The 25,010-nt window shown below is 35.9% G+C and overlaps 2 protein-coding genes across 3 annotated transcripts in view; both read left to right on the top strand.

Moving 5' to 3' along the window:
- GRIK2 (glutamate ionotropic receptor kainate type subunit 2) overlaps positions 1-25,010 on the top strand; it is an 827,779-nt gene that overhangs the window by 250,211 nt on the left and 552,558 nt on the right. The window lies entirely within an intron of this gene.
- Positions 19,695-22,378, top strand: LOC116423160 (RAD9, HUS1, RAD1-interacting nuclear orphan protein 1-like). The gene has a single exon (XM_031964484.1). It carries the CDS (start codon positions 20,298-20,300, stop codon positions 21,066-21,068), a length of 771 nt encoding a protein of 256 aa, XP_031820344.1. The 5' UTR covers positions 19,695-20,297; the 3' UTR covers positions 21,069-22,378.

Here is a 25,010-nt window from a genome sequence, read left to right as displayed (position 1 = left end):
TTCATTATAGAATAATATTCTTGAAAGTTATTTTTGATTGTTAACCATCCTGTTTAGGCAAATCATAGATATCACCTAATAAATCCAAATCTTCAAACTGTTGGGTTGTCATGAAATTATTTTGTGTCCAACCCTCCCCTAGAATCCTATTCTACTGCTATACTATGACAACAGCACAGTTCATACCTTGGAAAAATCCTTCCAAGCAGAAAGGCTTCAAGTATAGACCTGCAGATAGGTGGATATGCTTGTTACTTGAAAACTAGTTTAGAAAGGCTCATCAGGATGTTGAAATATTGGCTACAGTATATTGAAATGCTTTATTTTTTATTAAATCTTTTTTATTTTCAAAATATATGCAGATAATTTTCAACATTCACTTTTTAAAAACCTTGTGTAGCAAAAAATTTTTCCCTCTCTTCCTTAGATGGCAAGTAATTCAATATATGTTAAACATGGGCAATTCTTCTATACATAGTTCCACAATTAACATGCTGCACAAGAAAAATGAGATCAAAAAAGAGAAAAAATTAGAAAGAAATCAAAATGCAAGCAAACAACAATAAAAAAGTGAAAATGCTATGTTGTAATTCACACACAGTCCCATAGTGCAGTTGGGTTTCTTTATCACAAGACCACTGGAAGTGGCCTGAATCACCTCATAATTGAAAAGAAGCACCACATCTAACAGAACTGATTATCATATTATCTTGCTGTTGCTGTGTATAATGTTCTCCTGGTTCTACTCACTTCACTTAATATCAGTTCATATAAGTCTCTCCAGGCTTCTTTGAAATCATCCTGCCGATCGTTTATTATAAAATAATAATATTCCATAACATTCATATACCATAATTTATTCAGCCATTCTCCAACAGATGGGCATCCACTCAGCTTATGAAGATTAGTTTAAAGCATAACACTGAAGCTGTGAACCGAAGTGACTGGAAGGATAGACATGTTTAGCCTAGAAAAGAGAAGGACTACATAGTAAAAGGAAAAGGGAATGCATAATGGATGTCTCCAAATATTTGAAGAACTCTCATGTGTAGGATTTGTTCTGTTTGATCCTAGAGAGGGCCCTGGAACAATAATATAAAGTACAAAGAAGACAATTTGAGTTTGACATCAGAAAAAAAAGTTTTATTAACATTTAGAACAGTTCAGAGGTAATAGGTGCCCTCACCTTTGAGATCTTCAAACAGGGACTGGAGGACCACTTCTAAGTTACACAGTATTAGTGATTTGTACCCATTCAAATGAAATTAGTCACCAAAGTATATAACTCAGCACTTATGAGATGGCTTAACTTAATTGCATCCCCTTGTCCCCTTTAATGGCTGTCCGTATATTCCAGATGTCTGTATAAAGCATCAAATTGTGTTTAGACACAACTTGAGAGAAAATATTCTATAGCTTTTATTATATCAAAGCATCCTAGGGTTTTAAAAGGACTTCAATATCCTGTGGTCTAGCCCTTTTACAATTGAGGAAACTGAGGTCCAGGAAGGTTAACTACCTTGTTTGAGATCCCACAAGAAATAAGTGGCAAAGCCAAGATATAAACTCAGGTTTTCTGCCTCTAAACATGATATGTTTTCAGCTGTATCATATCTTCTTAAATGAAAATATCAATATTCATAATATTTCTCAGAAGTATATTTAGGTTGCATGAAACTATAAGAGGATAGTTTTGAGGAACAGGTTTTATTTTTATTTTTTCGGATTTCCTAAGAATAAAAAGATAATATGTATAATCTTGGCAGAGACAATCAGAAGGCCTATAAGAATGTAAAGCTATGATTTTTACTTTTCAGAGCAAGGTCAATGGTTAATTAAGTCACCACCTGCCCTTAATGTGATCATGGATAAGGTCTCCAACTTTGCTTTAGATGACTCAGCTAAGTCATTATATTAAGTCAGCTTCATCAAGACTAGTATGTGATTCAGGATGAAACGACAGGGGATTTAAGTGGTGGTATAACTATGTTCACTTGCTGGAACCAGAATCAGAAAACAGTAGCATAAAAATCAAGTAGGTTAGTTATGAAATTCATTTCTGTTATTTCTTTCCTAGATGAAAGCATAATGATGGATTAGATTAAATAATTAACTTGTTTCTACAATGTAGATGCTTTTCTTATTATTTTTCAAGTAATTAGATAATATTTTCAATTTTTGGCTGTCAACTAGACTAGAGCTGTCCCTCTATCCTGTGAATGGTCAGAGCCAAACAGAGCAGGCTAGAGACAGGAGAGTCAGGGATCATAAGTTTAATTAATTTTAGAGTGAAGAAAACATTTGCAAGTAAAAGTCCTCCATCCTGAGAAGGGGGACTTATCATGCTGGGACTAAGGCAGGGCTTATATACATAATTAACTCATATAAGTTGGATTACAACACAATCATGCTTAGGTCTTGAGTAGCAATTCCCAAAGCAGGTTCATGTGTGGGCAATGCAGGGATTCCTGGGTCCTGTGGTAACAGTCTCCAGGTTGATTGTCTCAAGTCTTAAGGGTCATTGAGTCTTGTGATCAATGGGGTACATAATCAGAATTAGCATAGCAGGAACAGGAGTGCAGTACCTGGTTTGGTTCACTTGGCAGTTACACAGGCACAGGTGTGAGGAGGTGTGATAGATGGTTTAGCCTGCAGTACCTTGGCTTTCAGGGCCCTGAGAAATAAGGGAAGTGCCAAGAAATCTAAGCATTATTGATTAGTATGAAAATCATAAATTCCTCAGAGAAAACCTGGTCTTGGTCAAAGTAAGAAACTTTGCCAGAGGTTGAGATAATCCAGAGCACGAAGGATTGTTGATATGCCAAGCTCAGGGCACAGCCAGCTTGCTGGTCCTTAGCTTTAGATACAGGATGTCTCTAAAAATTTTGACATGGCTTATCTTGAAAACCTATTATATGAAATTTCAGAATTACCAGGCCGGTGTTCCAGGAATCATATAGTCTAATTGCTTCATTTTACAGATGAGGAAACTGAGTCCCAGAAATGTTAAGTGACATGTAGAATGATGACAAGAATCCAGGTTATGATTATCAATTCAGTGTTCTTGCCACCTCATTATACTGTCATATCTTTCAAAGGAAATCCTATTGAAACTACTTTTATATTTAAAAATCAACATTACCATTCATGTGTATGTCTATTTAAAGCAAATGATATTAAAACATTACAGTAAAATAAATTCAACCAGTATCCTAGTTAGCCTTAGGAAATTCTTTTTTTTTTCACTTTTTAGGAAATAGTTTATATAGTGACTATTTTACATATATACTAGTTGCTCAGCATCAGTTTCTTTATCTGACAAAATCATCTATAAAGCTAACCTTGTCTCAATTTCTCTCAATGTTGGGTTTCACATGAGATGTTCTGTGGTATAAACAAGGCAAAGAAAAGTAAGATAAATGATATTTCTCACTAACACTAAAGGAGTAATATGGGGATAATTATTGTACCCCCAATAAAGACTAAATGTATTGTCATGGAATCATAAGAAACACAGAACTGATTTCAATTAGCTCATAACAGGAAAAAAAAAGTAGGGTTGATTCTTAAATATTAGTAGGGACCAATCCAGTTTTGAATATTGTGAAAGATAATTCAAGTTGTGCCTTATGTTTATTTATAGGACGTGTTTATACACAAAACCTTTCCCCTGTGTGTATTGACTTATTCTGACAGTATTGGATAAGACACAAAGCTATCACCTTTTTTCTCCTGTAATTATATAAACATGTACTCTATTCATAGTGACCTGGAAATGCTGATCAGAACATCTGTTGTAATAAATCAAATGGTGAATAGAAACTGATTTTTGAATCGTAAAGTACCAAATGATACTGTTGTGATTGGTGCTTTATGCAAATAAGATTATGAGAAAACCTTGAACTAAGTATTCTTTAACCATATCTAGATACTTTGTCTTTTCATGTGGGAGGTACATAAGGTCTGGTTGCTGTCCAGTAAGAACATTGGTCATCCTTTTTCAGAATCATCTGTAGCTAACTTTTATAGTATTTTGCTGGATACTCTTAAAAAAGTTATATGCTACATGTGACTGGTTATGTTGATATGACATAAGAATGAGAATATGAATGACTTTTTAGGAAGTTTCCAATGTAGTTCAACAAGCACTTGTAACCTGGATTTAGTTAGCCTCTAATCTGTGGAAGACCAGAGCAGTCTAGAGTCAAGAGAGTCAGCAATCAAAACAGAAGTTAATATGAAAGTCCAGGAAACTACTTCCAAGCAAGAAAACATAGGGCAGGCCCCAGGTGCAAATTGGAGGTACCCAGGGCAGTGTGGGGAAGTCTCAATACTTTCATTAGTTTTATATGGTGAGCTGTACCCCTGACAATAAGGGGTAATAGCAGCAATAAGACAAAGTTTGTTTCATAGCAGGACTTCATAACTGGAATATTGGTGTTTGTTGCTTGTCTGAGCTCAGAGAACGCCTGGTCCTAGTCAAAGTAATATAATAATTATATAATTTTTGCCTGCAAATGAGATCATCAAAAAAAGTGCAAAGGATTGTTGTTATACAAAGTTCAGGGTATAGCTTGCTTGTGGACTCAAAAAACGGTATTTTCTAACAACTTTATATTTCCTCTTTTTGATCAAGGGGAAGAGGTCTGAAAGAAACCCTACCCTTCTGGTCAATGAAACAAAGATAGGTATAAGCCAAGAGGCCAATTGGGCCAGGATGAGATACTGCTTAGGGAGGGAACTTATGAGGGAAATATTTCTCAGAGGTCATTGTAAAACTTACAATATGGCAAAGAGCATAAGTAGATAAAGAAACAGGTTTTTCCTAGCTATTGTTTGCTTATAAGCAGCAAAATGAGGGGGAGCGAAGAATGTGGAGGGAGAAAATGTTTGAATCAAGGGCTTGGTAGTTGGGCACATAGAAAAAGAGAAGAGGAAATAAAAGTAGAACAGTAAACTTAGCCCTCATCTGGAATCTTGGGATAGTTGACTCTTCTGGATGTTGGTTGCTTGTGTCCCTTCCTGGAGGGTTCTGCTATCTGCTCCAGAACATGAGCTTTCTTCAGATGATCCAGGAGTCCATAATCAACAATCTGGAAATTGTGGAAGTAGTCAGAAGGACCCTTAGAAAAAACTCCCTGTATCAATCTTTGAATCAGAATTTCTAGGCAGCATAACATAAGTCCTTAGTTGAGAGTCTCTAAACAAGACATAGAGATGATCCAGTTTTTCAGTCACATAGAGCTAGGTTCAAACAATGCAATAGTTTGTCTTAAAATTCCCATAATTGCATAATTACATTAAGGCATGAACACATCAAGCTACTTAGAAGATTCTGAAAAGGGAGATTTACATGTCATCAGTAACTAAGGCAATTTAAACATAGATAAAATCAAGTGTTCTTGTATTCTAAGGATCTATTCTCAATATCTATTTAAGCAGTACATATTGAGTCCCAGATGTCTCATGGTAGTCATCTGGTCCGCAGATATCTTTTCTTGGACAATATACTTATTCTCAGGATAGCTCTATAAAGGGCTCTGCTTCTCTGGTTCCAAATCTAGAGTTTCCTAGATGATACTGCTAGTAGTATCATTTAAATTTTGAAACTTCAGATAATTTCAGTTTATATAATTTATTATTAAAATATAATCAAAGCCTGAATTTCCATGACAGATAAATTTGGAAGGTAATCACATATATGTATATAGTTCATAGATATAACAATGCAATTCTGTTGCTTTTTCAAAATTTGCTATTCCATTTATTTAGAAAACTCTTTACATTATATATTTGTTTTATTATTTTGTCTAATCATTTCCTAATTAGGAGGATATCATCCCTATATTATAATTTGACCACAAATATGAGTTAAAATTGCAATATGTTTGTTCTTAAGTCCTATTACATAATATCTCTGGCATGAATATATTATTTAATAGTTTTAGTATTGTACTTATTGTTATAATAATAGTAGTAGTACTACTACTAGTAGTACTAATAATACTATAGTACTATAATAATAATAGTAATAGTCATAGTATTGTACTCTTGATTATAGAAATTTGTTCTAAAAGAAAAAAAAAGGACCATAGTTATAGAAAATTCATATATCATTACAAAGGGAAAAACTCCCTCTGCTTGATTCCAGGCATGAGTCATATTTGACAACTAATCATGCAGTCACAGGGCAAGGCTCAGAATTAACCAGGTGGGGAAATTTCCTTTTCAGCAAAGGAATAACATGATAGGGAAGCAGAGTCATGAGGATACTACCTTGGACTATGTCAAAGTCATCTCCAAACCTTTTCTCAGGCACAAATATATACCTTTACCTATTCCCTGATGCATATGTCATTTTTTTCCAATGGCTTCATGACAATCCTGACACCTATCACTGTAATCAAAACTCAAGGCAAAATTATAATCCCCCCAAAATTATACCTTACAAAGCAAAAACTCTTTAACCATAATTTAGAGCTTGAATATTTTTCCTGATGTTTCCCTAAAAGTTAATATTTCATTAATTCTTTACTTATAAATTAAAACTACTCATATTCTGGGGCTTCAGAGATACAAAATGATAGTTGACTTATCATATGTTGAAACTACATATTTAATCTACCCTATACACTTTCATAATAGCCAAAAATTTAAAATAAAAATTTGTTCTTATATTAAAATTATTATCTGTTTAATAATAAAAGGTACTTCATTAAATATTTAAGTTTTCAAATACCTATTTTAAATCACCTCCTTTTAAAAGACTAATTAATGTGTAACAATGTCCAGATTTAAAAATTTGTTTTATCTAACAGCATTTCTCTTACAATGTAGTCTTAAATTTCACAATATAAGATAATTTAGAAATATAACATAAACAATATCATTCGTTTAAAACATGAAACAAAACTTCAGATTATTGCAATTCCATTTCCAAATTATTCCAAATAAAAATCATTAATCTTATTACTTTTGACAATTTAAAACCCCTTTGAAGTTATCAGGTATGGAACAATTATATTTAATTAGAGAAATAATAATAATGAGAGTTTCACACATTTCAGTCACTATATTGGGAGCTTTACAATCATTATATTATTTTGATCCTCATAGTATCCCTAGGAGGTAGATACCATTTTAATTTTTCTCTTTACAGATTAAGAAACTGGGGCAAACAGAAATAAAATAATTCACTTAAGATTATGTAGCTAATATATTTCTATAATTAGAATGTAATTCAGGTTTTCCTACATTTTTATAGCACTTTTTTTTCAACAGTTGTCTTTGGGAATCTGATATGAGATGAGATGGGGTAACAGAGAGAGGGTCTCAGACCTGGGAGAATACCAGGAGTCTCTTCTCTGTTTTCATTGTCAGAAATGTCAAGTAAAGATTAACAAGAGGTTTCTATAAAGTTCAAAACTTTTTTTTATTTCTTCACTCTGGGATTACTTCTAAACTAGCTGTCTTCCTTCATTGCCCTAAAAAATGAAACTATTAATCTTGCCATTCACTTTTAAAACTTGTATGAAATCCTTAAAACAAATTTTATAGTGATACTCTAAAACTTACTAAGATATTTCAGAAGAGAGTAAGATTGTGGAATTATCCACAGGTCCCAGAAGTTCTCCCCTGCAATCTTAAAATGATTAATTTTCAAACTCTTTAATTTGCTAAAAATGTTCTTAGTAGTTCCACAAACTTTGATTATCTGACTTTATTTATGTAATTCCAACATAACCAAAGCTGAAATGACCAAAAAAAGTGTCTTGCAGATTTTTTTTCTTCTTTTCTTTTCTTGTTACCAAATCTGAAGAAAGCATAAAATGGGAATTAGTTCTTGCTTACAGGGACAATTACTACAACAATGATGAAAGTTCATTAATCTTTTCCACTGTCCTAAACTCTCTAGCTACTGCCTTTCAGTGTTTTTCTGATTGGCTGCATTTAAATCATTCCAGATAATAGAATCTAGTTTATAACACAAACATAACACCTGCATTTGACATTTTACAAAGATACAAAAACAGACAAAATGACAAGACAGAAACAAACAGGCACAGATTTTTTTTTTTTAAATAAAATATGCAGTCATACTTTATACAGAAGCACATGGTTACTGAGGCATGTAGTTTTCAAAACAACAGAGACATAGAGAAATATGTAATAGAAATGCAGTTACAATTTTATATGAGTGTGTAGCAAACAAAACAAAACAGGCATACATAGAGTACAGTTAACAAAGGTGTGCAGTTTAAAAAAGGATAGATATTGCTTGCAAGAAAATTGGAACAGTAATGCATTGTTGGTAGAATTGTGAACTGATCCAAACATTTTGAAGAGCAATTTGGAATTTAGCCCAAAGAGCTAAAGAACTATGGAAAGCCTTTGATCCAGCAATATCTCTGGTAAAAATCACCCCAAATGGAAAAGGACCACATGTACAAACATATTTACTACACCTTTCATTGTAGTGGTAAAAAACAAACAAACAAACAAACAAACAAAAAAAACCCAGAAATTAAGAGGATATCCATCTGTTTGGGGCCAGAACTTGAAACAAAGTGCTAAGTCAGTGGAATTGATAGAGACAATAGTTATCTAATTTAGCATGGTTCAGTATGATTGATTTAATCCTACAAGAAGATATTATGGGCCAGAACCTGAAACAAGGTACTAAGTGGAGTTGAGGAGACAATGGTTAAATCTAGTTTAGCATTGATTTAATCCTACAACAAATAATGGTTTCCTAGTGATATAAAGTTTGTTGTATATTTAATGGGGGCATATAAGTAAGAAGCTCTCAGTGCCAAAAAGACAAGCCCACTAGAAACTCTCCGAGCCTTAGCCAGAATCAGAACTAGGGAAGACCAGAGAAGTGGTGGCAGGCTCTCATCCTTTGCTTCTCCACTGAAACCAAGATCCGGAAGGTCTCCAGAAACACTAGCTGAGCCCCAAGTGAAGGAGATAGGCCTTTTAAGGAGACAATAAAGATTTGGACTTTGGACTTTGACTCCTGGCTGCACTTGTGGTGATTACTGAACCTGAAGAAAAAAAAAAGAAAGAATATCCTAGTAATCTGAGATGAACAAGGTCAGCGGAGGAGGCTTGGAGCTTTCTTCACAAAAAATGGCAGGTTCAATCAATATGGGAGCTTGGAGCAGGGCAGAGGACCTGCCAGATTAGATTTTGGAGAAATAAATTTCCTTATGTTTTGGGTACTATGGTATGTATTGGGATTATAAAAATATGAAACAATTCCTATCTCAAGAGATTTATATCTTAAAAAGTGACTCAAAATATATTTATGCTGGCATGTTCAAGAAACATACAAAGTAACTTTAGAGGGGAAGACATTATCGGTGGAGGGCACAGGAAAGACTTCTTGAACAAGGTATTTCTTGAACTAAATCTTGGAGGAAATCGTGTATTCCAAGTGATAGAGGTGAGGAGGAAGAACAGTCCAAGAGCAGTGTTTTTAAGTCACAAAATAAAATACATTGGATTACAAAACATAAATTTTGTTGAAATATATATATGCATACAGTTATAAATACATAAATAATTATTTTATATAAATATAAATATACAAATATCTGAAAATATTTGAAGAAAAAGGTTTGTGGCCTTCTAGGTTTATAACCTAGAACATATTAGAGAAATTTTATGAACTTTTAGGAATAACTACTTAGTTTCTAAGAGCCAGCATATGTTCACCAAGAGCAGGTTATGTACTTAGTACCTTCTTAAACATATCCTAGATTAATGATGTGTAGAATCATGAACTGAAAATTTAACGCAGTGAAAATTACTCCCATCACTCTGTACCCAAGATGGTTGATCATCTGGCATCAGCAGCATCCTTATAATAAATGAAAGTAGATGAGCTGAAGCTTCTAAAACCAGATTTTTTCCCATTCTTTAGAATTTCTGAAAATTATATTTCCTTTAACAGTATCATGTATAATGAGTATGATTTGTCACTATTATTAAACTGTACTCTTTCCCATAATAATCCTATTTTAATCAAAATAAGGCAGATTCTTTTTATTCCTGCTTTGTTTCTAATTTTCTAAGTTATTTTTTATTTCATCTTATTTGTTTTAAATTCAATTGGCAGCTTGTTGTTAATGACTAGAGAAGGTAAGTGTAGTACCAACCAACAAACAAAATACATCTATCTTGAATTAGCAACAGATTTCTTAGCTGGGTGTATATATTCATCAGTTTTTTACTCAAATTCAGTAGTCATTTATTAAGCTTCAATCATATGCTAGGAAATCTATAGAAAAAAATAAATTACTCTATAATCTAAATGGACAGTTTTAAATATCAGGTTAAATCTATTCTAAATGGAACTAAATTTGAGTTTCTGAATCTTCTCTGTAGAATGTAGTAGAAAAGAGAAGTAAGAGTTTTTTTTTTCTTAATTCTACTTTCAGGTTTGGATTTGGATCTTTTACCTTCATATTGGTCTAGCTAATATTTTATTCTTTCATGAAGAAGCAACTATTTTCATCTTAGAATTAGGTGACTAAAGGGAATTCTGTCATCTTCTTCTAGATTCATCAAGGCTGTCTTTATTCACTGACTTTGCAGAGAAAAGAAAATCAATCTTCTAAGATTCAGTTTTCTTATAGTGGCTATTCGAGATCAAGTCTACCTTATTTGACTGGTAGTTAATTATTCTACTCTTTGATTTGAGATTATTGTCCATTCATATCTTTATTCATCATTGGCTATTCATACATATTTAATCTTAACTCCCTCAGGATTTCTACACAGGTTCATAAACAATAATTCAGTTTAGTTAATAACCATTTTGTGTACTACTAGTGCCAGGTTACTAATTTCATTGATGGCTCCTGTCTACACATCTAATCAGCTTTTCACTTTTGCATTAATTTGCTGGTTGCTGATTTTTTTTTTCCCAGAAAAGTGTTTCATAGGATCATAGACTAGGAGGAAATTTAGAGAAGAGTAGATGTTCTTTTTCTTTTTTCTTTTAAGGGAACTGAAGCCTTGAGACAAAGTGGCTTACCTAAAGCATACAAATAGATAGTAAATGAGTCAAGATTTGAAACCTGATTCTGTTTGGAAATCTCATGTAAAATGCATGTGTACAGCTATATGTATATGTTTATATGCATACATGAAACACAGACGTATTAATTAAAAATAGATATGCATATATATTACCTGTTTTACTATTTGCTGATAAATTCAGCCAATATAGATTTAGCATTTATAAGTTTTCAAACCCAGCTAGAGCCACTATCTAGAGGAGGGAAAATATGGGGAAATCTTTCATTTTTTTTTTCCACAAAAAAGCAGCATTGAGTTCATTTGAATTTTCCTATAAATTTCACCTTTTTTGTGCACTCTTCCAGTATTTGCCCTTACTAACAGAGCAAAGGTCAAAAATCAATACTAAATTTAAAAATAGGCAAAAGATCAGAAGATACTGCTTGGAATTAGAGTCTCTCCAACCTGACCTATTTAAACTAGCTATTGACTTAAAAGAAAATAAGATGAAAGTAAAGACCTTGACTCTAGTGATTACCATTTCTTAGAAAGTTTAATAGTTATCACAATGAAAAGAAAATAAATTCAGAAATCATCTTAACTGGCAAACACTCATTTTCTTTACTTCAGTCCCCTTTTTAATCACAGATTCAAGGCAACCAAAAGCAGTATCACTTTTTATCAAAAGCTCATTTACACACATTATAGTGGAATATAATGGCATATTATGAGTGGAGTGGTTCACACTGTTCAAAAACCAGTAAAAAATCAGTTGGGGGAAAATAAGCCTATAGTGGTAATATCCAGATCTCTTCTTCCTATTGACTTCTAGGTTCAACTCATTTCTATCTGAGAAATCATTCAAGATATATAAATGATGATTTAACTCAATGTATTACTTGTCCAGGTACAATTTTACAATACTTTGGGAAATATGTTTTTCTTCTACTTAGTTTTTCCTTTTTAGATTATTGAATTTTTAAAAAAAAAATTTATTATGTTTTATTAAGAAGCCTTTGTAATATTCTAGGACTTAATAATAGCTGATATTTTCATAGCACTTCATAGTTTATAAGCCATTATTCCAACTACAATTCAAAAAAACCCTTATGCAGTACTGCATGTATATATTATACCCTTTTTACAGATAAGAAAAAATTTAGGAATATTGAAGTCCATGATCACACAGGTAAGAACCTGAATTCAAACTCTGTTCTTTTCTTCAAGACCCAACTCTCTTTGCATTGTCCTATGTTCCTTCTCAATTAACATGTCAGATTAGATTGCCATTGATCTCTCCTTCAAATTAATTGTTAGCCTTCATGAAACTGACAAACATTTTAGAGAACAGATAGAGTAACTCCCTTTTTTTCTGCCTTACTTTTGGTATTGACATTAGCATATTATTGACAAAGTTATTTTCTTAGTCATGGAATCTTGTATAATTTTAGCATGTACTTGTGAGATTCCATGTAAAAGAGCTGTTGGGGGAGAAGGGAATTATTATCATTTGCCTTCAAGCTTATCTTAGACAAAAATTCCAAGAGTATCGTGCTATTAGTGTGCTCTAATGGGACAGTGCAAATCAAAAGAAATTTATCTATTACTTATAATGAAAGAATCAATATTGTCTAGAGTCAGTGCTTTATTAAATAGTAATGTATGGTTGTCAATATAAAATATTTAAAACCTATTATAATTTATTTTTAAATTTTGTATGTTCCTGATATTTGTGAAATTTTGCTCAGCCCCCAGAGAAAACATTAAACACATAGGCAAAAGAGTAATATATTTTAAAACATGATTCTTTATTAAATCTGGAGAAATTTTTGACAAAATTATGGGTAGTTGTTATTTTATTAAAATGCCCACACAAGAGCTATATTTAATAATCATCAATATTTTATTGAATCTAATGTACTAATTTACATAATTTGACATAAGTAGAATTCATCAAATTTGAAATAAAGTATCAAAATGAAAAGAAAAAAAATCTTCTTACAACTCTTTGTCAATTTAGTATTATGACAATTAGTTTGACTACGATCTTTTTTGTAAATATTTCTCAAGTAGCATTTTCATAGTATGTTAGGCTCCCAGAGAATAAGTTCTTAAATATTTCCCCCCAAATTTCAAAGTTTCATGTTGCACTCTTTACTGTTTAACATGTATTCTTAACTTAAATTTAGAAGCACCAACCATAGAATACCAGAGCTAAAAGACACATTCTAAGTGTCACATATTTTAGGAATCTGGGCATTGACAAGCTGGAATTTGCCCAGAGGAGAGTGAACATGAGGTGAGATAGCTAGAGAACATTGCAAAGTGAGGGTTGATTGGAGGATCTAGAAATAGCATAGAGAAGAAAAGACTTCTGGGGACAGAAGAGAAGGAAAACAGGAAAAATATAGCTAAGAATTTGACTGTAATGAGGAAATAGAGAGGTTATTAGAATTATTCTTCTTTGCCCCAGAGAATTAGTTGGTTTTTAACTTTCCAGCTCAAAGAGGACCAAAATGACATCCCTATGTTGGTATCAAGGTACAGTTTGTCTGACTGTGGCTGTTTAGACCAATAAGAGTTTGGAAGGCTCTATCACAAGTTGGGCACAAATAGTCCCTGCAAACATCTGTAGTGAAGATGTCTCGAAATTTGTATATCTCCTGTTTCCTTTGAGCTACTGCAACTCCATTTTGCTCATAAAGCACAGGATCTTCTTTGATGTGGGAATGCCATGCTGGACAGTGATGCACCTATGTCTCCTAATTCTCACCATTGATTCCAATGTTCTTCAGAAAGACCTTGAGGATGTCCTTGAATCACTTCTTTTAATTTCTGTGAGAATACTTGCCTTGTGTAAGCTTTCCATAATATAGTCTTTTAGGCAAGCTTATATTTTGTATTTGAACAATGTGACCAGCTCATCAGAGTTATGTTCTCTTCAGAAGAGTATGAATGCTTGGCCAGAGGTGTAGCAGTATTCAGGGAAGACTAATACCTCTCTGTGAGGACAGTCCACTTGTGGCTACAAGAAGTTATGGCATGCACAGTGGCTGCATCTTAGTAACATTTCAGTGGAATAACTAAACCAAGTTGAGGGTAATGGATGGGCCTGTAAGTGAGATAGAGGATGTTTACCCTAACATGTGAAATCTTTTCCCTGGAGGAATGGGTAGATATGAACAAATGTTGTTCCAAGCAGCCACGAAGGTGGCAAAAAGCAGGCACTGTGGAACACTTAGAGCTTTGTTAACCATTGAAGATGCCAAGGTCATTTAATGCATTTTGAGCCATCACAAATAGTCTTAATTTTTTTATTTTTGTCTTTCCTGCACGCCAATGACTCTGGGAGAGAGAGTGAGGCTTATAAATCCCAGTAATTCTGCCTCACTTAAATCCACTTTATGTACAGATCAAAGGAAATCATCAAAATTACCATTTTATCTCAGAAAGTAGAAGTTGGAGAAATGGGTCTAAGTTCAAATAGATTTCAGCATGATGAAAGGAAAAACTTTTTAACAAATCTAGTTCTTAAAAAGTACAATGGGCTTGAAATCTTTGAAAAGTGATAGATTTCCTCTTAGTTGTGGTTGGATATTTATTTGTTAGCTATGTTGTGGACAGATTCTTGTTCAGCTATGGATTTAACTATGAATACTGATGTCCTTTTCAAAATTGAGATTGTCTTATTTCATGCTTCTGAAATCACAGAATCAGAATCTAACATTTTCCAAGTTGATTTTGATATAGAGTAGTTTTGACCTGAATTATTTTGATAGAATCTATAAATGTTCACCTGAAGTGGGGTTGGGAATATAGGATATATAGATAGATAGATATTGATATGGGAGTTGGAGATATTTGAGAACAAAGCAGAGGAAATTTAGCCAATTTTTATAATAAATTGGCTGCATATGACTGGTATTTTGGTAATCCACATTATAAAGGGACAATACAGCTAGTATCCAAGTTTTTGTCATGGAATTCCTATTAGGTAGAACACACAAAAATTGCACAAAATTGTTTGGTTTGAGAACTACAAGTATGGTCCAATTTTTTAACTTACAGATATAGAAACTGAGATACAGAGAAATTGTAACTTGTCCAGTTATTCAGCTAATCATTTTCACTTGTGTTTTTTTTTTTTTTTCATTTTGCTGACCTATTTTTTTTAAAACTTGAATGTAATCCAAACCTCTATGTTCTCTGCCTTTTTTCAGCTAATGTTATCTGGTGGTTAGTCATATGGCTGACTTCCCTGCTCTCGGTTTTGATCAATTTTATTTATATCTTGATATTATCGGAGCATCTGCCTTTCCCATCAGTATTCATCCCTTCTAGGTCTTCAGTTGCTAACATTTAAGTAACCATTCCCTATTTTTTCACTCAGTATGTAGTACTTTGATTTTTAAAATTAATATTATTTGAATGACAAACTCCAGGACTCTCTTACTAGGATCATAAGGGCCCATCTGCAGGAAGAAAAAAAATCAACACCTATTCTCCATCCAGTAGTGAGAAACAGGTTGGAAACAGTAGGAGGTTTGTAAAGCTAAAAGCTTTTTAGTTTTAAAAACACACAGAAGAGGATAACAGTTTTATGCTGGGGCACAAACAATCTTTTTTCTAACAAGACTAGCCTGCCAGCACTGCATTACATTATTTCCTGCAACTTGATTTTAGTTTACCAGCTGCTTTCTGATTCATATTCTCTCATTCAAGGCTTCATTAAAAATTTCCTGCTTTCAAAATACTGGATGTGCTTAGTTCTGAAGAGACAGATGTAAGAGGTAGGGGTAGGGTAAGGAAGAGGTTTCTCTACCTTCTACCTATAGATCAAAATCCATGTTACTATTTAAGGACAAATTTAGGATAGTAGATTAGAGCTAGAAGAGATCTCAAAAGTCACACGGTCCAAGCCTTTAAATATGAAGAATCTTAGGCCTAAAGTAGTTAAGGAACTTGACCAAAGATACAATAAGTAGAAAAGGCAGGAATTTGAATCCAGACTCTTTGACTTCAGACCACATTTTTTTTTTTTTTTTTTTGTCACAAAACTACAATCCTTCTGGAAAGTAAGATAACTATTGTGAAATGAGGCTTAACCTTTTGTGTGTGTATATGTGTATGCATACATGCCAACATGTTCCAGTGCTTGGGATAGGGGTTATGCAGAATGCTTTATTGGCATTATGCCATTCATTTATTAAATACATATTTATCAAACTCTAGGAAAAATACAAATATAAATGATATTACCCTTACCTACAAGAAATTAAAAATCAAGTAGATTTTCATTTACTTGTGTATTTTACATAGTGTAATGTTTCCTTTTGTTAATATGTTATGCCACAATATAGATGTAAGTAGAGACCAATTTAAGTGGAGAGTTTATTGAAAGCCAGCTAACCATACAGGATTTCTATCCAAAGCATATGGTCTTGAGCAAATGAGGCACATGGTTTATATAGAGCTCTAACTAGTTTTGGGCAAGCAAAATACAAAAGCCAAACATAGTTAGCTTACTTATCTAACATCTTACAACTGTTGTAATCTTTAAGGAAATACTTCAAAGACAGGAACAGGGAGACAATGACAGTCCTGACAATAAGTGAACAGAGAGGCATGGGCCTGTACAATGTTTTCCTTTGCTATCCTTCATTGTGATGCAATGGTATGTGAAGGGCATTGGGGTTTCTGGGTCACCTCTTCAGGGGTTTTTTAAACCATTTTTCCCAAACCCAGTTTTTTAGGGGTGGAGGAACATAAATGGCCTATCATCCAGGGTCTAACAGTTTTGGTTTGTTTGCTCCAAAGATACTAATGTATCTCTTTGGGTGGGTTTTAATTTGGATTACAGGATCATAGATTTAGATCTGGAGGAAGTCTCAGAGGTCATAAAATCCAACTCCTTTCATTTTACAGATAAGAAAATTAAAGTTAAGGGACCTGCCTAAGGATTCACAAATGTATTGAATGCTTTACATAAAATCATTAAAGCTGGTTTTAAAAAATGTGTTAAAAAGATAGGGAAGGGGAAATACAGGAAAATGTTTTTCTTGCTTGATATCTTAGGGGCCAATATGAAATCAGCTAGTTTCCCTCATGAGAATCAGCATAGCTAAATGGATAGAATGATGAACTTGAGGTTATAAACATCTAGGTTTAAATTCTGCCTATGACATTGTTTGACTTTTAAAATCCTTCATGGTCTAGTGTCAACCTGCCTTTCTAGGTTTATTGCATATTACTCTCCTTCACACACTTTACATTTCAAATTGACCAAATTCTGTTCTTCTAAACAATAGTTTATCTTTTGTAGATCTTCCAGGCTTTGAATACATACTGTTGGCATTTCTGCTTCCTAGAATCCCTACCTTCTTTAAATTTAGCCCAAGTGCAACCTCCTAGATCCATCTCCTTCTATCCCCCTTTGCTAGCATCTCACCCTTAGATTATTTTGTGTCCACTTTTCTGATCTTGTGTTTTCCAACAGATGATAGACTGTCTGAAATCAAAGGCTGTTTTCTTCATATCCTCGGTGCCTATTGTTTTGTACTTCATTCTTGATAAGGACCATCACATCAGGGAGGTGAAACCATGACATGCAAGTGAACTGGATTTAAGTGAGGGAGGGAATGCAAGGTCACCTCCCTCACTTTTCCCTCCAGAGCTATCTGGGTCCACTAGCCAGATACAAATCAGGAGATGGCCCTGGATGAAATGGAGACATTGGGTTTTTTAAGCTAAGGTCTTCAAGAGGTCTCCCTTTGACTGAGGCTGCACCCATTCAGTGATTAAGGCTAGATAGCACAATGCCTAGCAGAAAGTAGGTGTTTGATGTTTGCTGAATGAATGCATACTGTCTTTCTGACTACAGACAAATCACTTACCTCCATGAATCAATTTCCTGATCTATAAAATGGGAATAATGCATGTGGCATCTACTTCAGAGTTATGAAACTCAAGGGATAAAGCAAAATACTTTGCAAACTTTCAAGCCCTAACTAAATATAAATGCCAATTATCAGCAGTTTGAAGAAAGTCCTTTTAAGGCTGAGAGTATAGACCCAAGGTATCATATAGGTGTTCTCTGCATAGTCTTGATGTTTTATTAATAGTAAATACTTGGGTTTGTCCTTATCTAGTTGTTTTTGACTGAATATTCTGCTGAAGCAAAATATATCTGCTAGGAAAAGTTTGAAGGGAATTCAGAGAAAACATGAGTAATGACAGTAGTGTGAAATAGTTTCATTAAAGCTATCCTTTTATCTTTGTAAAACTGGCCAGTTGCAATCTGGACTCTTGTACTAGAGAATACAACTAGGCATTAGTTTGGTTCAGTGGGCAAGGCATGGCCATCTTACCTTTCCTTATAAAAAACACATACAGCAACAAGAGTTGGAATATCCCCAAGAATGGCTTTATGATCTCTGGAATGGCCAGAATAGGCTCATTCCTACCTATGTCCCAACATCAGCTAAACCAGAAAAATAGATTTAGGGGTAAAGGGACCTTGGAGATAACATCTTGTTGGAATCTTTACAAAGTATTAAGCCATTGGAGTTGATAGAGACAATAATTATCTAATTTGGCATGGTTCAACATGATTGATTTGATCTTAGAAGGAGATATTTTGGGCCAGAACTTGAAACAAGGTACTAAGTACAACTGATGGAAACAATGCTTGTGTTCACACCTTTAGAGAGCTCGTAAGTATCTAAGTACTCAATGGAGTTCGCATATTTGGGAACTCAATGGGAGTTCACATATCAGGGTTTAGAAAGAGATATCCGAATTCACACCTCTCTCAGGACCAGAGAGCACTCTGGGAGATAACCCAGAATCCCTCTCTCTCCAGAAGGAGGAGTTAACCTTTAGGAGATCATATATATATACAAGGAGCTCTTGGAGCTAGAAGAGTTTTTCTTGGGAGCCTTCCCAGAGGTTGGAGAGGAACACTCTGCAAGAAAGCCTACAAGCCCTATCTTTGAGGAAAGAGAGATTCATTGAATCTTCTACCTTGGTGCTGGCTGGAGTGAGAAGGACAAACCTTTGGATTTGGAGACATTCAGCCTGAGCTCTTAGAACCAAGCAGAGAAATAGGCCTCAGAGCTAACCTGGCTATATTGAAGAAAACAATAAAGATCTGAACTCTTTATTGTGTCCTGAATGTGTTTTGGAAAAGAAACACCCACAACATCTAAAAAGAGATTCCCTGTTTTCTCATTCAAAAGATCCATTTCTATGTAAATTCCAGCTTTGGCTAATCTAGAATAATAAATTTATAGCGGAAAGGAATTTAAGAGGTCAGGTGCCCATTACTTTTTCCCATTAGATTGTAAACTCCTTGTGAGCAGTAGAGGTGTTCCTCTCCCCAGTCTTCACAACTCGGCATATTAGCAAATGGGGGATGCAGATAACTGAGAGTTTCTCTCTTTTTTTTTTTATTTAATAGCCTTTTATTTACAGGATATATGCATGGGTAACTTTACAGCATTAACAATTGCCAAACCTCTTGTTCCAATTTTTCACCTCTTACCCCCCCCCCCCTCCCCCAGATGGCAGGATGACCAGTAGATGTTAAATACATTAAAATATAAATTAGATACACAATAAGTATACATGACCAAAACATTATTTTGCTGTACAAAAAGAATCAGACTCTGAAATATTGTACAATTAGCTTGTGAAGGAAATCAAAAATTCAGGTGGGCATAAATATAGGGATTGGGAGTTCAATGTAATGGTTAACTGAGAGTTTCTCATTAGCATATGGGCTCCTTTGGAGCAGGAATTGGTTTTTGTAGTTCTTTGTATACCTTACTCTTAGCCTAGTGCCTGACACAAAGTAACAAATGCTCATGTTGACTGTTACAGTTTTGATAGCTGAAGCGCCTAAGGGTTTGTCAGGTTAGTGTTTAATTAGAACCCAGAACTTCTGGACACCAAACCCCTTTTTAAGCCTCCACGAGGCTGCAGCACACTATGCCCCAAATCCTCACGGGCCCCAGGAATATACAACAGGAAATAGAGTAGTAGGACAAGGATTTCGAGTCACGTGGGAGGTGTCCACCAATCAGAACAGGGCCGCGTCTCTGCTTTGCCGGCCTCAAGGCCTGGAGGCCTGTGCCGGAGCTGGAGGGGAAATCGGTTTTGTGTTCAGTCTGGGACTTTAGGTGAGGCCCCAGGCCCACCCCAACTCCTGCCTCTCAGCTTCCCCCAGACAGGCATCATGAAGCTGCCCACTGCCCTTCCCTCTCCCGTAGATGCCTCGCAGGAAGAAGAGCAACAGCCCTCCTCGCAAAGCCCAACTGTCGTTCCTGGAGAGGCCCCTGGAGGGTCCCAAGCTCGGGGGCGGCTCCCCGAGGCCCTGCCCTGCGCCTTCGCGCATTGTGCCTCGGCGGCCAATAAACCCTGAGGCCTGCCTCGCCTGGGTTTCGCCCCAGTTTAAGAAGCCCCCGGGCAGCTGGCTGCCCGTAGGCCGCAAGCCGCAGCCACCCGCGCGCCGCTGCCTGCCCTTCCCGGTCGGAGGCTCATCTCGGCGGCGGCAGCGGCGGCGTTGGCGGCGGTTCCATTGGCTTCCGCCCTTGCCTTTAAAGAGCCTCCACCACGGGCCGGGTCCAAATCCGGGCTCCGAGACTAACTTCCGGGAGGCCGCCACCCGACCAAAGGCTCCCCGCTTGGATGGGGCCGAGGAGGCCGGAAGGCCGCCGACTCTGCTGCCCAGCCCCAGGAGCTGTGACCCTCTGCAGCCTGACCCCCTGGACAAGGAGATTGCAGGCTTGCGTGTGGCCGCGAGCGATGTTGCTGCAACTTCGAGGGAGCCAGGATTGGGTCACTGCCCCCTCCATCTGGACCGGCCCCAGACCCCACCCTCATGCCAGCCCCCTCTGGTCGTGGACACCCCGGAAGAGAACTACGGCCTAAAGGTCACCTGGAGGAGACGCTATCACTTGGTTTCCTATCTTCGGGAGAGAGGGAAACTCAGTTTGAACCAGATTTTCGTGTCCAAGTCTGGGGAAGCCCTCAAACCCTAGATTTGACCGTCCTCTCCCCCATTCCGTTTGACTCTCCTGCTGAGGAAACGTGTTAAGCATTTAGCCAACTTTAAAGCTCTGTATAACTATACAGGCAATTTTTTCCCCCTCAGGGCGTTGGGCCACTGACCAGGGATTTAGACTGGGGTAGATTCCTTGAGGAGGAAAGAAGTAGCCTTTGACCATATATTCTTTAATCCAAACCTCTCAGTGGCTAGCTGTTCCAACAATACTTGCTGCTGCCTCTTGTTTTCATTTGATGCTGCTGTTATTATCCATCTGCTCACACAAGTCAGTCTCTCACAAGGTGGTTAGAAGGACACTCTCAAGGTATCTTTTAAGAACTTTAGAATCAATTGGGCGCGAGAGAAGCAGATACAGGACTGCCCAGTTTGGTGTGCCCTCATCAGAGAAGGTGCTGTGCTCTTTAGTGCAAAGCAAAATTGAATTAGCCTGGAAGAAACCTGAGAAACACAATGTGAAAGCAGCTGCTCTAAATGTTCATGTGGACTATTTGTGTTGAACCTATGGTGGAACATTCTGAGCTTGTATTGGTCTGATGAGCCACACTCTGACACACTGTAATTGGACTTTAAATGTTATTTTGGTCCTCTTCAAGAAGGAAGGATCACAACCAACCAACCTTTGGAGATGTAAAGGGAAATAATAGGAATATCAGTTGAAGCTTTTTGTGGTTTTCCAGTTCTTTTGTGGAATATGAAATCCCCTCATCATCAAGGGAAATTACTTTTTAAATTTTCAGTGTAGACACAGGCTCTTCTGTACATCAACTCATGGTTCCCTTCACCCTACATGCCAGTTCCTTGAGGACCAAGTAGACTCTTGTTTTTATCTTTTTAACTAGAACCTAACACAGCTAAAGAACTGAGTAGGCATTTAATAAATGTTTGTTGAATGACAAAGGGAACTGAAAACAAAACCAATCTCCTTCCTCACTCCCCCCTCCCTACTTGATTCTTCAGCCTTCAAGTCTGTCTACTATCCAACACTGATTGGCACATTACATGGGCCCAGTAAATTCTATTTTTGATAGTTGGCATGGGTGTTTGAAGACATTAAAGTGCCAACATGGAAATAAAAAGACTGGAGTTTGGGATGATAGAATAAAAATTATCTTGATAGATATAGAGAAGTCTCTGGGGGTGGAGGGGAGAGAGAGAGGGGAAACCTGTTGGGAGAGATAGTATCAGTGTTTGGGAGAAAGTTCAGTAGAGTTAGAGGAGGGCAATAAAGAAGAATGTACTCTATTGTGTGAAGACCCCGTATTTTAAAATCAGCCAGAGTCAGGAATTCAGGTTAGGGGAAAATCATCAATCTTTATTCTCTGTGAAGAAAGATCAGAGGTGAGAGAGAATGGGCGATAGCAATGTGTGCAGCTGAGTCAAGAAGCTAGCTAGACCAGCAGCCACACGACCAGCAGCTACGAGCATAGAACCCAGGCTAAATCTCTCCCGGCCACTCTTCCTGTCTCTCTGCCTCCACCCACCAAAATTGTCATTTCCTATACAACACATCAGGACTTGCACAGAGAGTGGGGGGGGCCATTCTTTATCCAAGCATGTATATTAATAGAGTATAGTCCAATTACTATTTAGCCTCACATGCTTGGGACCTCAGTGCATCAACTCAAGCCTCAGCCCATTACACTATTGCATGGTCATAAACCAGTAGAACATTTTTGTTCTTCTAAATTTGCTAAGGAACTCTCAACATCAAGAAAACAATGTTCATTTAAGGAAGCATTAAAAAAAAAAATTCTTAGATCAGGTACCCTCCTTTTAGTTTTGGAAAATCTGGCCATCTTATGGTGATGTTCTAGATACCTATAGAGTAAATTATTGAACAATTTAAAGTGGGCTTGGAAAGACAATATGATTTGAAAATATTACAGATCTGAGCATTTCTTTTACTTGAAATGTGCTCTCTTTCCCTTCTCTTGACTTTTCAGACTCATTGAATTCTTATAAATTCAGACTCGGGTGACAATTCTTTTTTATTTTTTTTATTTTTATTTATTTTATTAAATATTTCCCAATTACTTGTAAAACATTAACAGTAATTTTAAATGTTGAATTTAAAATTTCCTCAATCCCTCCCTGGCCCCCAACTTGAGAAGCCAAGTGGTATGATATTATACATGTGAAGTCATGCAAAATACATATTTCTATAAGAGCCATCTTGAAAAAGAAAACAAAAACAAAATAAAACAAAAATATAGTTTAAGAAAGTATGTTTCAATCTGCATTCGGAATTTATCTGTTCTCTCTAGAAGGAGATAATATTTTTCATCATGGAATTGTCTAGATCAGAGTAACTCATTTGCAGTTGATCATCCTTGCAACATTGTTCTTACTATATACGATATTCTCCTGGTTCTGCTCACTTCACTTGCATCAGTTCATATAAGTTTCCCAGGTTTTTCAGAAACCACCATTAATCATTTCCCATAGCTTATTCAGTCATTCTCCAATTGACTGAATTGGAGTCAAGATATGACTTGACTCCCATGGTCCCATGGTCACTAAAATATAGGCTCCAAGTAGACGGTAATACATTTTTAATGTTATATCTATGTATAAAATTTTATCAGTTTCTAATGTTAAACCATTTGACAATGCCAAAGACTGGTAGCAAAATTTTTGACATTATCTGTGGCTATAGCATGAGCAAAAACAGTTTTTATGACTGTGTCCTCTTTCCAGTCAATTCATGGAAAGAGGGCTGCAGGAGCTAGGATTAAAGTAAGAAAATGGTAAGAGTAGGCCTGTTCCCAAGGCCCTTTTTAGCCTATTATTAGCAGCTGGTGTTTGGAATACCACCAATACCTCAATTTCCAATTCTTTTCCATCAAGTGACAATTCTTGAAAAACCATGTTTCATCTCCCTCCCTTCCTCCTTCTTCATGTTCATTTATTTTTTAAAATTCCATCTTAAATTTACACCATTTCAATTTAATCAGGATTTATTGGGTATTTACTACATTGTGTCTTGTATCTGAAGGAGAGTCAGACTGTTGTCCCTGCCCTTCATAGAGTTTATAGTCTACTATGGAAGGAGAAAACTAATAAATACCATGTAATACAAAAATACATAAGTGCTGAATAAGAGAGCTCTCCAGGAGCATTTATAAATAGTTGAAAAGTGTCATCCTTTAGAAAGAAAGTTATGATATGATTAAAAAAAAACAAACTTTGTTGTTTAGAGCACCAAAAGCAAGTTGCTTCCTTTGTCAAACTGGCAAATCTAAATGTTGCCATCACTGAATAGCAACTGTATTGGATTCATTGGTGTCTAACATCCTAAATAAAGGGTGTTGGAACTCGATTGGGGAAAAATCTGTAGTTGCCGTGTTGAACAAACATGGGAGTGTCATCAAATCCTGTCCATTTTCCCTTCAAAATACATATGATACCTGCTTTTTCCTCCATTCCTCCATTGCCATCATTCCTTTGACTCAGGTCCTGCTGGATATACCCCAGTACCCTAAACCCACCAGCTTTAGAAATTCTAAGTAGGGTTCCCCAGATCACCTGCTTGTAGACTGGTTTTCTATAGCCATATTTGAAAGATCATTCTTCAATGGAAGAAGATACTTCATTATTCCAAACACCAGCTGCTAATAATAGGCTAAGGGACCTTGGGAACAGGCCTACTCTTACCATTTTCTTACTTTAATCCTAGCCCCTGCAGCCCTCTTTCCACGAATTGACTGAAAAGAGGACACAGTCATAAAAACTGCTTTTGCTCATGCTATAGCCACAGATAATGTCAAAAATTTTGCCACCAGTCTTTGGCATTGTCAAATGGTTTAACATTAGAAACTGATAAAATTTTATACATAGATATAACATTAAAAATGTATTACCGTCTACTTGGAGCCTATATTTTAGCGACCATGGGACCTTTCCATATGCCTTATAG

Source organism: Sarcophilus harrisii, chromosome 4 (assembly GCF_902635505.1).
Source record: "Sarcophilus harrisii chromosome 4, mSarHar1.11, whole genome shotgun sequence".
Classification (NCBI taxonomy): domain Eukaryota; kingdom Metazoa; phylum Chordata; class Mammalia; order Dasyuromorphia; family Dasyuridae; genus Sarcophilus; species Sarcophilus harrisii.
This window is presented reverse-complemented; position numbering and strand designations above follow the sequence as displayed.

Coding starts and splice junctions, on each gene's coding strand:
- LOC116423160 (XM_031964484.1), top strand. CDS start 20,298: ATGCCTCGCAGGAAGAAGAGCAACAGCCCTCCTCGCAAAGCCCAACTG.